The following is a 13284-nucleotide window of genomic DNA, read 5'->3' as shown; positions in this document are numbered from 1 at the left end:
CAACATTCCATTTGCCTTCCTGATTACTTGCTGTATCTGCATACTAACTTTTTGTGTTTCATGCACAAGGACCCCCAGATCCCGCTGTACTGCAGCACTTTGTAATCGCTCCCCATTTAAATAATAATTTGCTTTTTTATTTTTCCTACCCAAGTGGATAACCTCACAGTTTCCCACATTATGCTCCATCTGCCAAATTTTTGCCCACTCACTTAGCCTGTCTATATCCCTTTGAAGATTCTTTGCGTCCTCCTCACAGCTTACTCTCCCACCCATCTGTGTAAGTACTTCTTTGTCTGTGAAGCTCATTGGGACGTCCTGAGGTCGTGAAAGGCGCTATAGAAATGCAAGTCTTCTTTTCTGTTCCAGTTGGTATATGGTTTGGAGGGGCAAGAGACGGAAAGCAAGGGGAGGATGTTCCTGCAAAGTACTTCTAGATTTTGAGGAAACCACTGGTACCTGTGTCCATGCTCGGAGCTGGGATGTGGGGGCATTCTCCTGGATTTAATTACCTTTTGTCTGTCAGTTTGTTGCAAGGTGTATGCTCAGGCCCAAGCTGAGGAGCGTCTACTGAAAACACTCTTCACCGACTACAACAAGTTGTCCCGGCCCGTGGTCAACTCTTCGGACGCGGTCCTTGTCCGCTTTGGATTGTCCATCGCACAACTCGTAGACGTGGTATGTGGGGGATCCCAGGACCAACCACGGCAGCCTGTCTCATAGCTTCAACTTTCTTAACTAATGCTTAATGTTCTTGCCAAAACACTGCAGAACCCAGAGCGATAGGCTGCTAAAATATGTTGTGGCGTTACCATTTAATAGTTCTGTAAGGACGGAGCGATCCCTGCTTTGTTCCAAGGTAACATACAGTGATAAGAAACGGCCATTCAGCCCATCACCCCACCCAGCACCAACATCACCTGTGAACCTACATGGACATGTCAATCTTTGTTTTAATATGTTTTGACATTTCCTATAATTTACCATTTATATTTGATCTAAAATATTTAAAAGAACAGGTTCATCTGCCGTGACTCAGACTCGAAGTGCTCCCGGGTCTATTTCTGTGTCTGTGTAAACCCGAATAGGCTTTTCACTCAATCCATTACACTGAGTGTCAATATTGGAGCTTTTCGACTGTCTATCGCGGAACACATTATATTGTTAATCTGCCTTAATATTCATGTCGTCTGGGCTGGATGGTGCAGTGTGTTAAACTCTGTCATTTCAACTCTGTGATTCCTGCTCCAATTCTGGCCAGGCCGAGTGTCAGCACTCACTGGGCAGCACTCTCGCCTCTGAGTCACAGGGTCATGGATTCCAGTCCCACTCCAGGGACATAATCCAGGCTGACACCCCCAGTGCAGTACTGAGGGAGCGTCGCACTGTCGGAGGGGCAGTACTGAGGGAGCGTCGCACTGTCGGAGGGGCAGCACTGAGGGAGCGCCACACTGTCGGAGGGGCAGTACTGAGAGAGCGCCGCACTGTCGGAGGGGCAGTACTGAGGGAGCGCCGCACTGTCGGAGGGGCAGTACTGAGGGAGCGCCGCACTGTCGGAGGGGCAGTACTGAGGGAGCGCCGCACTGTCGGAAGGGCAGTACTGAGGGAGCGGCGCACTGTCGGAGAGGCAGTAATGAGGGAGCGCTGCACTGTCGGAGAGGCAGTACTGAGGGAGCGCTGCACTGTCGGAGGGGCAGTACTGAGGGAGCGCTGCATTGTCGGAGAGGCGGTACTGAGGGAGCGCTGCACTATTGGAGTGACAGTACTGAGGGAGCAGCGCACTGTCGGAGAGGCAGTACTGAAGGAGTGGCGCACTGTCGGAGGGGCAGTACTGAGGGAGCGGTGCACTGTCGGAGGGGCAGTACTGAGGGAGCACTGCACTGTCGGAGGGGCAGTAATGAGGGAGCGCTGCACTGTCGGAGAGGCAGTACTGAGGGAGCACTGCACTGTCGGAGGGGCAGTAATGAGGGAGCGCTGCACTGTCGGAGAGGCAGTACTGAGGGAGCGGTGCACTGTCGGAGAGGCAGTACTGAGGGAGTGCTGCACTGTCGGAGGGGCAGTAATGAGGGAGCGCTGCACTGTCGGAGAGGCAGTACTGAGGGAGCGGCACACTGTCGGAGAGGCAGTACTGAGGGAGTGCTGCACTGTTGGAGGTGCCATCTTTCAGATGAGACATTAAACCAGGGCCCTTTCTGCCCTTCTCGATATGTAAAGGGTCCCATGACACTATTAGAAGATTGGGGCAGGTGTCTTGGCCAATAATTTTACCTCAACTAACGTAAAAACTGAAGATCTGGTCATTTATTTGAAGGTTGGTTGTGGGAGCTTGCTCTGCACAATTTGGCTCCCACTTTTGCTACATTATAACAGTAGCTACACTTGAAAAGTACTTCATTGGCTGTAAAGTGCTCTGAGATGTCATGAGAGAGCAGACGGGGCCTCGGTTTAACGTCACATCCGAAAGACGGCACCTCCGACAGTGCAGCACTCCCTCAGTGCTGCATTGGGAATGTCAGGCTGGATTTTGTGCACAAGTCTCTGGAGTGGGACTGGAATCCACGACCTTCTGACCCAGAGGCGAGTGTGTGAAAAAGATAAAGTAACAGAACAGATTTTATGTTTTGGTTAAGGAGTGCTCTGGGAATTCTCTCAATGCTGTATAGGGGAGTTTCTTTACAGTGTTTCTGTGATTAGTTCATATTTAAAATTTGCTGCTTTTCCAAATGTAAGACACCTTGTTCTCCCCACAGGATGAGAAGAATCAAATGATGACCACCAATGTCTGGGTCAAACAGGTCTGTTGGAGTTTTGGACAAATTCGACATTCGATTATTTCTTCCGTTAGTTTCTACAAAACGCCTCTCCTCTTTACTTGTCTCGTGCTTTTTCTGTTTTCAGGAATGGTATGATTTTAAGCTCTGCTGGAATCCCTTGGAATACGAGAATGTGACATCAATCAGAATCCCATCAGAGCTTCTCTGGAGACCCGACATCGTCCTGTACAACAAGTGGGTCACAGGGCGTGAATTTAATGGCCTTGTTTTACAGTCAGGTTCCTGAGTTTCCAGCTACACAAATCACCAAGTGTAGTGACACAGGTTAATAAGGCCAATTCAAAAAGCTAGCCAAGCACTGGGGTTCATTTCCAGAGGGATTGAATCGAAGAGCAGAGAGGTTATGTTAAACTTGTATCGAACCTTGGTTAGACCACACTTGGAGCATTGTGCACAGTTCTGGTCTCCATATACCTGGGTTAGACCACACTTGGAGCACTGTGCACAGTTCTGGTCTCCATATACCTGGGTTAGACCACATTTGGAGCATTGTGCACAGTTCTGGTCTCCATATACCTTGGTTAGACCACACTTGGAGCACTGTGCACAGTTCTGGTCTCCATATACCTGGGTTAGACCACACTTGGAGCACTGTGCACAGTTCTGGTCTCCATATACCTGGGTTAGACCACACTTGGAGTACTGTGCACAGTTCTGGTCTCCATATACCTGGGTTAGACCACATTTGGAGCATTGTGCACAGTTCTGGTCTCCATATACCTTGGTTAGACCACACTTGGAGCACTGTGCACAGTTCTGGTCTCCATATACCTGGGTTAGACCACACTTGGAGCACTGTGCACAGTTCTGGTCTCCATATACCTGGGTTAGACCACATTTGGAGCATTGTGCACAGTTCTGGTCTCCATATACCTTGGTTAGACCACACTTGGAACACTGTGCACAGTTCTGGTCTCCATATACCTGGGTTAGACCACACTTGGAGCACTGTGCACAGTTCTGGTCTCCATATACCTGGGTTAGACCACACTTGGAGCACTGTGCACAACTCTGGTCTCTATTTTATAAAAAAGAATATCAAGGCACTAGAAATATGATAGCAGAACTACTAACCTATCATCAACAATTGAACAGGCTGGAACTCTTTTGTCTCGAAAAGAGAAGGTTAAGGGTGACTTGATCAAGATCTTTAAGATTATATGAAAGGGTTTGATAGGATCGATGAAGAGATGTTTCGACTTGTGGGGGAGACCAGAACTAGGGGCCATCGATATCAGACAGTCATTGATAAATCCAATGGGGAATTCAGGAGAAACTTCTTTACCCAGAGAGCGGTGAGAATGTGGAACTCGCTGCCACAGGGAATGGTTGAGGCGAATAGTATCGATGTATTTAAGGGGAAGCTGGATAAACACATGGGGGAGAAAGGAATAGAAGGTTAGAATCATAGTGGCCAAAATTGGTGACCTTACCGCCCAGTGCCGCTAACTGCCGCCGAGTTTTTTTGGCGGTCTCCCCTCGGTGACAGATTCCTCTAGGTCTGCCGCCGGTGGGAGGGGAGTACCGCCGGGAACTGCCTGCTGACGGCCTCTGGCGCGCAAGTCGTGGAAGTGACCTCCTGCCCACCGAGCTGGCAGAATCCTCCGGGCAGGAGTCAGCGGCAGCAGGGGGAAAGACCGTTGCATGGAGGCAGGTCTAACCCTGACGGTAAGTAGGAAGACCTGCAAAAAAAGGTTAGTGAACCTCCTTTAATGTTTTTTGTCCCAGCGATTTATCTGTATGGGGTCCCCTGAAGGTGTTCCAGTGCTTTTCTTTTGTGAAGATTTTTATTTTTAGATTTCCCCCCCCCTCCCCACCCAACCCCTCCCTGGGCCCCGACTCAATCCTTGGCGGTGCTTTGCCGAGGAATGCATTTGCTGTCGAGATTGGGAGCTCCCGCTTGCTGCCACCCAGATTGACGGCGTAAGCCGTTATGTGGCCACTGGGCGGTACTGTTAGAGGGATTTCCCCGGCAAATTACCGCCTGGTCTCTCGGCAGCCATCGGCAGTCCTCTGGGTGGAACTTGGGCGGGCCTTGGCTTTGACCAATAAGATCATAGAATGGTTACTGCACGGGAGATGACCATTCGGCTCATCGAGCTCGTGCCGACTCTCAGCTAGTCCCACACCCCCGCCCTTTCCCCTTAACCCTGCAAATTTATTTCCTTGAGATACTTATCCAACTGCCTTTTGAAAGATAAGATTGAGTCTGCCTCCACCACCCTGTGCTGATAGAGTGAGATGAAGAGGAGTGGGAGGAGGCTTGTTTGGAGCAGGGTCTTGTTGGGCCGAATGGCCTGTGTCTCTGCTCTACATTCTGTGAAATTCTCTGTTTCTGGATACCCAGCTACAAATCTCACGTTCAAATCTGCAGCTCATCGGGACACCTCTGAATGGCCTGATCATATCCCAAATTGGCACAACTTTGAACCCTTTCCTGTCACTGGACAGGCTCAAGGGGCTGAATGGCCTCTGCCTGTTCCCGTGTAACAGGCTCGAGGGGCTGAATGGGCCTCCTCCTGTTCCTGTGCTGAGACTGACTGGTTTTCAGCTCCTACACTTTGACATGGAAAAAACACGAACATTATAGGAATGTGTACAGTTGTGTACAGACCTCCAAACAGCAGTAGTGATGTTGGGGAGGGCATCAAACAGGAAATTAGGGGTGCATGCAATAAGGGTGCAGCAGTTATAATGGGTGACTTTAATATGCACATAGATTGGGCTAACCAAACTGGAAGCAATACGGTGGAGGAGGATTTCCTGGAGTGCATAAGGAATGGTTTTCTCGACCAATATGTCGAGGAACCAACTCGGGGGGAGGCCATCTTAGACTGGGTGTTGTGTAATGAGAGAGGGTTAATTAGCAATCTCGTTGTGCGAGGCCCCTTGGGGAAGAGTGACCATAATATGGTGGAATTCTGCATTAGGATGGTGAATGAAACAGTTAATTCAGTTAATGGTCCAGAACTTAAAGAAGGATAACTTTGAAGGTATGAGATGTGAATTGGCTAGGATAGATTGGCGAATGATACTTAAGGGGTTGACTGTGGATGGGCAATGGCAGACATTTAGAGACTGCATGGATGAACATCAACAATTGTACATTCCTGTCTGACGTAAAAATAAAAAAGGGAAGGTGGCTCAACCGTGGCTATCAAGGGAAATCAGGGATAGTATTAAAGCCAAGGAAATGGCATACAAATTGGCCAGAAGTAGCAGCGAACCTGGAGACTGGGAGAAATTTAGAACTCAGCAGAGGAGGACAAAGGGTTTGATTAGGGCAGGGAAAATGGAGCACGAGCAGAAGCTTGCAGGGAACATTAAGACGGATTGCAAAAGTTTCTATAGATATGTAAAGAGAAAAAGGTTCGTAAAGACAAATGTAGGTCCCCTGCAGTCAGAATCAGGGGAAGTCATAACGGGGAACAAAGAAATGGCAGACCAATTGAACAAGTACTTTGGTTCGGTATTCACTAAGGAGGACACTAACAACCTTCCGGATATAAAAGGGGTCAGAGGGTCTAGTAAGGAGGAGGAACTGAGGGAAATCTTTATTAGTTGGGAAATTGTGTTGGGGAAATTGATGGGATTGAAGGCCGATAAATCCCCAGGGCCTGATGGACTGCATCCCAGAGTACTTAAGGAGGTGGCCTTGGAAATAGCGGATGCATTGACAATCATTTTCCAACATTCCATTGACTCTGGATCAGTTCCTATGGAGTGGAGGGTAGCCAATGTAACCCCACTTTTTAAAAAAGGAGGGAGAGAGAAAACAGGGAATTATAGACCAGTCAGCCTGACATCGGTAGTGGGTAAAATGATGGAATCAATTATTAAGGATGTCATAGCAGCGCATTTGGAAAGAGGTGACATAATATGTCCAAGTCAGCATGGATTTGTGAAAGGGAAATCATGCTTGACAAATCTTCTGGAATTCTTTGAGGATGTTTCCAGTAGAGTGGACAAGAGAGAACCAGTTGATGTGGTATATTTGGACTTTCAGAAGGCTTTCGACAAGGTCCCACACAAGAGATTAATGTGCAAAGTTAAAGCACATGGGATTGGGGGTAGTGTGCTGACATGGATTGAGAACTGGTTGACAGACAGGAAGCAAAGAGTAGGAGTAAACGGGTACTTTTCAGAATGGCAGGCAGTGACTAGTGGGGTACCGCAAGGTTCTGTGCTGGGCCCCAGCTGTTTACACTGTACATTAATGATTTAGACGAGGGGATTAAATGTAGTATCTCCAAATTTGCGGATGGCACTAAGTTGGGTGGCAGTGTGAGCTGTGAGGAGAATGCTATGAGGCTGCAGAGCGACTTGGATAGATTAGGTGAGTGGGCAAATGCATGGCAGATGAAGTATAATGTGGATAAATGTGAGGTTGTTCACTTTGGTGGTAAAAACAGAGAGACAGACTATTATCTGAATGGTGACAGATTAGGAAAAGGGGAGGTGCAACAAGACCTGGGTGTCATGGTACATCAGTCATTGAAGGTTGGCATGCAGGTACAGCAGGCGGTTAAGAAGGAAAATGGCATGTTGGCCTTCATAGTGAGGGGATTTGAGTACAGAGGCAGGGAGGTGTTGCTACAGTTGTACAGGGCCTTGGTGAGGCCACACCTGGAGTATTGTGTACAGTTTTGGTCTCCTAACCTGAGGAAGGACATTCTTGCTATTGAGGGAGTGCAGCGAAGGTTCACCAGACTGATTCCTGGGATGGCGGGACTGACCTATCAAGAAAGACTGGATCAACTGGGCTTGTATTCACTGGAGTTCAGAAGAATGAGAGGGGACCTCATAGAAACGTTTCAAATTCTGATGGGTTTAGACAGGTTAGATGCAGGAAGAATGTTCCCAATGTTGGGGCAGTCCAGAACCAGGGGACACAGTCTAAGGATAAGGGGTAAGCCATTTAGGACTGAGATGAGGAGAAACTTCTTCACCCAGAGAGTGGTGAAACTGTGGAATTCTCTACCACAGAAAGTTGTTGAGGCCAATTCACTAAATATATTCAAAAAGGAGTTAGATGAAGTCCTTACTACTAGGGGAATCAAGGGGTATGGTGAGAAAGCAGGAATGGGGTACTGAAGTTGCATGTTCAGCCATGAACTCATTGAATGGCGGTGCAGGCTAGAAGGGCCGAATGGCCTACTCCTGCACCTATTTTCTATGTTTCGATGTTTCTATGAATAAATCCTACTCAAACATCATTTATCACAGATCATTTTTTACCAGTGAGTTGTTGTGATCGGGAACACACTGCCTGAAAGGGCGGTAGGAGCAGATTCAATAGTAACTTTCAAACGGGAATCGGATAAAGAGTTGAAAAGGGAAAATGTGCCGGGCTGTGGGGAAAGAGCGGGGGGAGTGGAACTGATTGAATAGCTCTTCACAGAACCGGCACAGGCACGATGGGTCGAATGCCCCCCTCTCTGACGTGTGATTCGATGTTGATAATTCCCAAACTATAAGAAACATTAAAAATACAATTTCACCGAAAAATAAAAACACTCCTATGTTCACCAGATTCCCCAGAATGATACCAGGGCTGAGCGGGTTAAATTATGAGGACACGTTGCAGAAACTTGCCTTGTGTTACCTTCAGTGTAGAAGGTTGAGGAGTAATCGAGGGGTTTAAGATGATTAAAGGATTCGATGCGGTGGATCGAGAGAAACTATTCCCTCTGGAGGGGGAGTCCAGAACAAGGGGCAGAACCTTAACATTAGAGCCAGGCCGTTCAGGGGGGATATTAGGAAGCACTTTTTCACACAAAGGGCAGTGGGAATCTGGTACTCTCTCCCGGCCCCCGCCCCCCTCCAAAAAAAAGCAGTTGAGGCTGGGGGTCAATTGGAGCTTACAAGAGTGAGATCGACAGATGTTTTTTGGGTAAGGGTATCAAGGGTTGAGGTACAGATCAGCCATGATCTCATTGAATAGTGGGACAGGCTCGAGGGGCTGAATGGTCTCCTCCAGTTCCTGTGTAACAGGCTCAAGGGGCTGAATGGGCCTCCTCCTGTTCCTGTGTAACAGGCTCGATGGACTGAATGGCCTCCTCCTGTTCCTGTGTAACAGGCTCGATGGACTGAATGGCCTCCTTCTGTTCCTGTGTAACAGGCTCGAGGGACTGAATGGGCCTCCTCCTGTTCCTGTGTAACAGGCTCGAGGGCTGAATGGGCCTCCTCCTGTTCCTGTGTAACAGGCTCGAGGGACTGAATGGCCTCCTCCTGTTCCTGTGTAACAGGCTCGAGGGGCTGAATGGGCTCCTCCTGTTCCTGTGTAACAGGCTCGAGGGACTGAATGGGCATCCTCCTGTTCCTGTGTAACAGGCTCGAGGGGCTGAATGGCCTCCTCCTGTTCCTGTGTAACAGGCTTGAGGGGCTGAATGGGCCTCCTCCTGTTCCTGTGTAACAGGCTCGAGGGGCTGAATGACCTCCTCCTGTTCCTGTGTAACAGGCTCGAGGGACTGAATACGCCTCCTCCTGTTCCTATGTAACAGGCTCGAGTGGCTGAATGGGCCTCCTCCTGTTCCTGTGTAACAGGATCGACGGACTGAATGAGCCTCCTCCTGTTCCTGTGCAACAGGTTCGAGGGGCTGTATGGGACTCCTCCTATTCCTGTGTAACAGGCTCGATGGACTGAATGGCCTCCTCCTGTTCCTGTGTAACAGGACCGGGGGGCTGAATGTGCCTCCTCCTGTTCCTGTGTAACAGGCTCGAGGGGCTGAATGGGCCTCCTCCTGTTCCTGTGTATCAAGCTCGAGGGGCTGAATGGCCTCCTCCTGTTCCTGTGTAACAGGCTCGAGGGGCTGAATGGCCCTCCTCCGGTTCCTGTGTAACAGGCTCAAGGGACTGAATGAGCCTCCTCCTATTCCTGCGTAACAGGCTCGAAAGGCTGAATGGGCCTCCTCCTGTTCCTGTGTAACAGGTTCGAGGGGCTGGATGGAACTCCTCCTGTTCCTGTGTAACAGGCTCGATGGACTGAATGGCCTCCTCCTGTTCCTGTGTAACAGGCTCGAGGGACTGAATGGGCCTCCTCCTGTTCCTGTGTAACAGGCTCGAGGGGCTGAATGGGCCTCCTCCTGTTCCTGTGTAACAGGCTCGATGGACTGAATGGCCTCCTCCTGATCCTGTGTAACAGGCTCGAGCGACTGAATGGCCTCCTCCTGTTCCTGTGTAACAGGCTTGATGGGCTGAATGGGCTCCTCCTGTTCCTGTGTAACAGGCTCGAGGGGCTGAATGGCCTTCTTTTGTTCCTGTATAACAGATTCGAGGGGCTGAATGGGCCTCCTCCTGTTCCTGTGTAACAGGATTGAGGGGCTGAATGGGCCTCCTCCTGTTCCTGTGTAACAGGCTCGAAAGGCTGAATGGGCCTCCTCCTGTTCCTGTGTAACAGGCTCGAGGGACTGAATGGCATCCTCCTGTTCCTGTCTAACAGGCTCGAAAGGCTGAATGGGCCTCCTCCTGTTCCTGTGTAACAGCATCGAGGGACTGAATGGCATCCTCCTGTTCCTGTCTAACAGGCTCGAGGGGCTGAATGGCCTTCTCCTGTTCCTGTGTAAGAGGCATGAGGGGCTGAATGGGCCTCCTCCTGTTTCTGTGTAACAGGCTTGAGGGGCTGAATGGCCTCCTCCTGTTTCCGCGTAACAGGCTCGAGGATCTGAATGACTTCCTCCTGTTCCTGTGTAACAGGCTCGAGGGGCTGAATAGGCCTCCTCCTGTTCCTGTGTAACAAGCTCGAGGGGCTGAATGGTCCGCCTCCTGTTCCTGTGTAACAGGCTCTAGGGGCTGAATGGCCTCCTCCTGTTCCTGTGTAAGAGGCATGAGGGGCTGAATGGGCCTCCTGTTCCTGTGTAACAGGCTTGAGGGGCTGAATGACCTCCTCCTGTTCCTGTGTAACAGGCTCGAGGGACTGAATAGGCCTCCTCCTGTTCCTGTGTAACAGGCTCGATGGACTGAATGGCCACCTCCTGTTCCTGTGTAACAGGCTCGAGGGGCTGAATGGGCTCCTCCTGTTCCTGTGTAACAGGCTCAAGGGGCTGAATGGCCTCCTCCTGTTCCTGTGTAACAGGCTCAAGGGGCTGAATGGCCTCCTCCTGTTTCTGTGTAACAGGCTCGAGGGGCTGAATGGCCTCCTCCTGTTCCTGTGTAACAGGCTCGAGGGGCTGAATGGCCTCCTCCTGTTCCTGTGTAACAGGCTCGAGGGGCTGAATGGTCCTGCTCCTGTATCTGTGTAACAGACTCGAGAGGCTGAATGGCCTCCTTCTGTTACAGTGTAACAGGTTCGAGGGGCTGAATGGGCTCCTCCTGTTCCTTTGTAACAGGCACGAGGGGTTGAATGGCCTCCTCCTGTTCTGTGTAACAGGCTCGAGGGGCTGAATGGGCCTCCTCCTGTTCCTGTGTAAGAGGCTCGATGGACTGAATGGCCTCCTCCTATTCCTGTGTAACAGGCTCGAGGGGCTGAATAGGCCTCCTCCTGTTCCTGTGTAGCAAGCTAGAGGGGCTGAATGGGCCTCCTCCTGTTCCTGTGTAACAGGCTCGAGGGGCTGAATGGGCCTCCTCCGGTTCCTGTGTAACAGGCTCAATCGACTGAACGAGCCTCCTCCTGTTCCTGTGTAACAGGCTCGAGAGGCTGAATGGGCCTCCTCCTGTTCCTGTGCAACAGGCTCGAGGGACTGAATGGCATCCTCCTGTTCCTGTGTAACAGGATCGACGGACTGAATGAGCCTTCTCCTGTTCCTGTGTAACAGGTTCGAGGGGCTGTATGGGACTCCTCCTATTCCTGTGTAACAGGCTCGATGGACTGAATGGCCTCCTCCTGTTCCTGTGTAACAGGCTCGAGGAGCTGAATGGGCTCCTCCTGTTCCTGTGTAACAGGCTCGAGGGGCTGAATGGCCTTCTTCTGTTCCTGTATAACAGGTTCGAGGGGCTGAATGGGCCTCCTCCTGTTCCTGTGTAACAGGATTGACGGGCTGAATGGGCCTCCTCCTGTTCCTGTGTAACAGAATCGGGGGGCTGAATGTGCCTCCTCCTGTTCCTGTGTAACAGGCTCGAGGGGCTGAATGGGCCGCCTCCTGTTCCTGTGTAACAGGCTCGAGGGGCTGAATGGGCCTCCTCCTGTTCCTGTGTAACAGGCTCGAGGGGCTGAATGGCCTCCTCCTGTTCCTGTGTAACAGGCTCGAGGGGCTGAATGGGCCGCCTCCTGTTCCTGTGTAACAGGTTCGAGGGGCTGAATGGCCCTCCTCCGGTTCCTGTGTAACAGGCTCAAGGGACTGAATGAGCCTCCTCCTATTCCTGCGTAACAGGCTCGAACGGCTGAATGGGCCTCCTCCTGTTCCTGTGTAACAGGCTCGAGGGACAGAATGGCATCCTCCTGTTCCTGTGTAAGAGGCATGAGGGGCTGAATGGGCCTCCTGTTCCTGTGTAACAGGCTCGAGGGGCTGAATGACCTCCATCTGTTCCTGTGTAACAGGCTCGAGAGGCTGAATGGGCCTCCTCCTGTTCCTGTGTAACAGGCTCGAGGGGCTGAACGGCCTCCTCCTGTTCCTGTGTAACAGGCTCGAGGGGCTGAATGGTCCTCCTCCTGTATCTGTGTAACAGGCTCGAGAGGCTGAATGGCCTCCTTCTGTTACAGTGTAACAGGTTCGAGGGGCTGAATGGGCTCCTCCTGTTCCTGTGTAACAGGCACGAGAGGTTGAATGGCCTCCTCCTGTTCTGTGTAACAGGCTCGAGGGGCTGAATGGGCTCCTCCTGTTCCTGTGTAACGGGCTCGAGGGGCTGAATGGGCCTCCTCCTGTTCCTGTGTAACAGGATTGAGGGGCTGAATGGTCCTCCTCCTGTATCTGTGTAACAGGCTCGAGAGGCTGAATGGCCTCCTTCTGTTACAGTGTAACAGGTTCGAGGGGCTGAATGGGCTCCTCCTGTTCCTGTGTAACAGGCACGAGAGGTTGAATGGCCTCCTCCTGTTCTGTGTAACAGGCTCGAGGGGCTGAATGGCCTTCTTTTGTTTCTGTATAACAGATTCGAGGGGCTGAATGGGCCTCCTCCTGTTCCTGTGTAACAGGATTGAGGGGCTGAATGGGCCTCCTCCTGTTCCTGTGCAACAGGATCGGGGGGCTGAATGTGCCTCCTCCTGTTCCTGTGTAACGGGCTCGAGGGGCTGAATGGGCCTCCTCCTGTTCCTGTGTATCAAGCTCGAGGGGCTGAATGGCCTCCTCCTGTTCCTGTGTAACAGGTTCGAGGGGCTGAATGGGCCTCCTCCTGTTCCTGTGTATCAAGCTCGAGGGGCTGAATGGCCTCCTCCTGTTCCTGTGTAACAGGCTCGAGGGACTGAATACGCCTCCTCCTGTTCCTATGTAACAGGCTCGAGTGGCTGAATGGCCTCCTCCTGTTCCTGTGTAACAGGATCGACGGACTGAATGAGCCTCCTCCTGTTCCTGTGCAACAG

At 51.0% G+C, this 13284-nt stretch overlaps 1 protein-coding gene across 2 annotated transcripts in view; it reads left to right on the top strand.

Annotated features, from left to right (window-relative positions):
* The first annotated feature begins 280 nt into the window (after positions 1-280).
* Positions 281-13284, top strand: part of LOC139277121 (neuronal acetylcholine receptor subunit alpha-4) — a 50575-nt gene continuing 37571 nt past the window's right edge. The window contains exons 1-4 of one of the 2 annotated variants that reach the window (XM_070895138.1): positions 281-298; positions 550-678; positions 2751-2795; positions 2899-3008. In XM_070895138.1, coding sequence (XP_070751239.1) covers positions 2766-2795; positions 2899-3008 — 140 coding nt within the window. In that variant the 5' untranslated portion in view covers positions 281-298; positions 550-678; positions 2751-2765. Of the gene's footprint in view, positions 299-549; positions 679-2750; positions 2796-2898; positions 3009-13284 lie in introns of those variants that run through there. The other variant, XM_070895139.1, reaches the window with a different exon arrangement.

The sequence above is a fragment of the Pristiophorus japonicus genome, chromosome 12 (genome assembly GCF_044704955.1).
Source record: "Pristiophorus japonicus isolate sPriJap1 chromosome 12, sPriJap1.hap1, whole genome shotgun sequence".
Lineage (NCBI taxonomy): Eukaryota > Metazoa > Chordata > Chondrichthyes > Pristiophoridae > Pristiophorus > Pristiophorus japonicus.
This window is presented reverse-complemented; position numbering and strand designations above follow the sequence as displayed.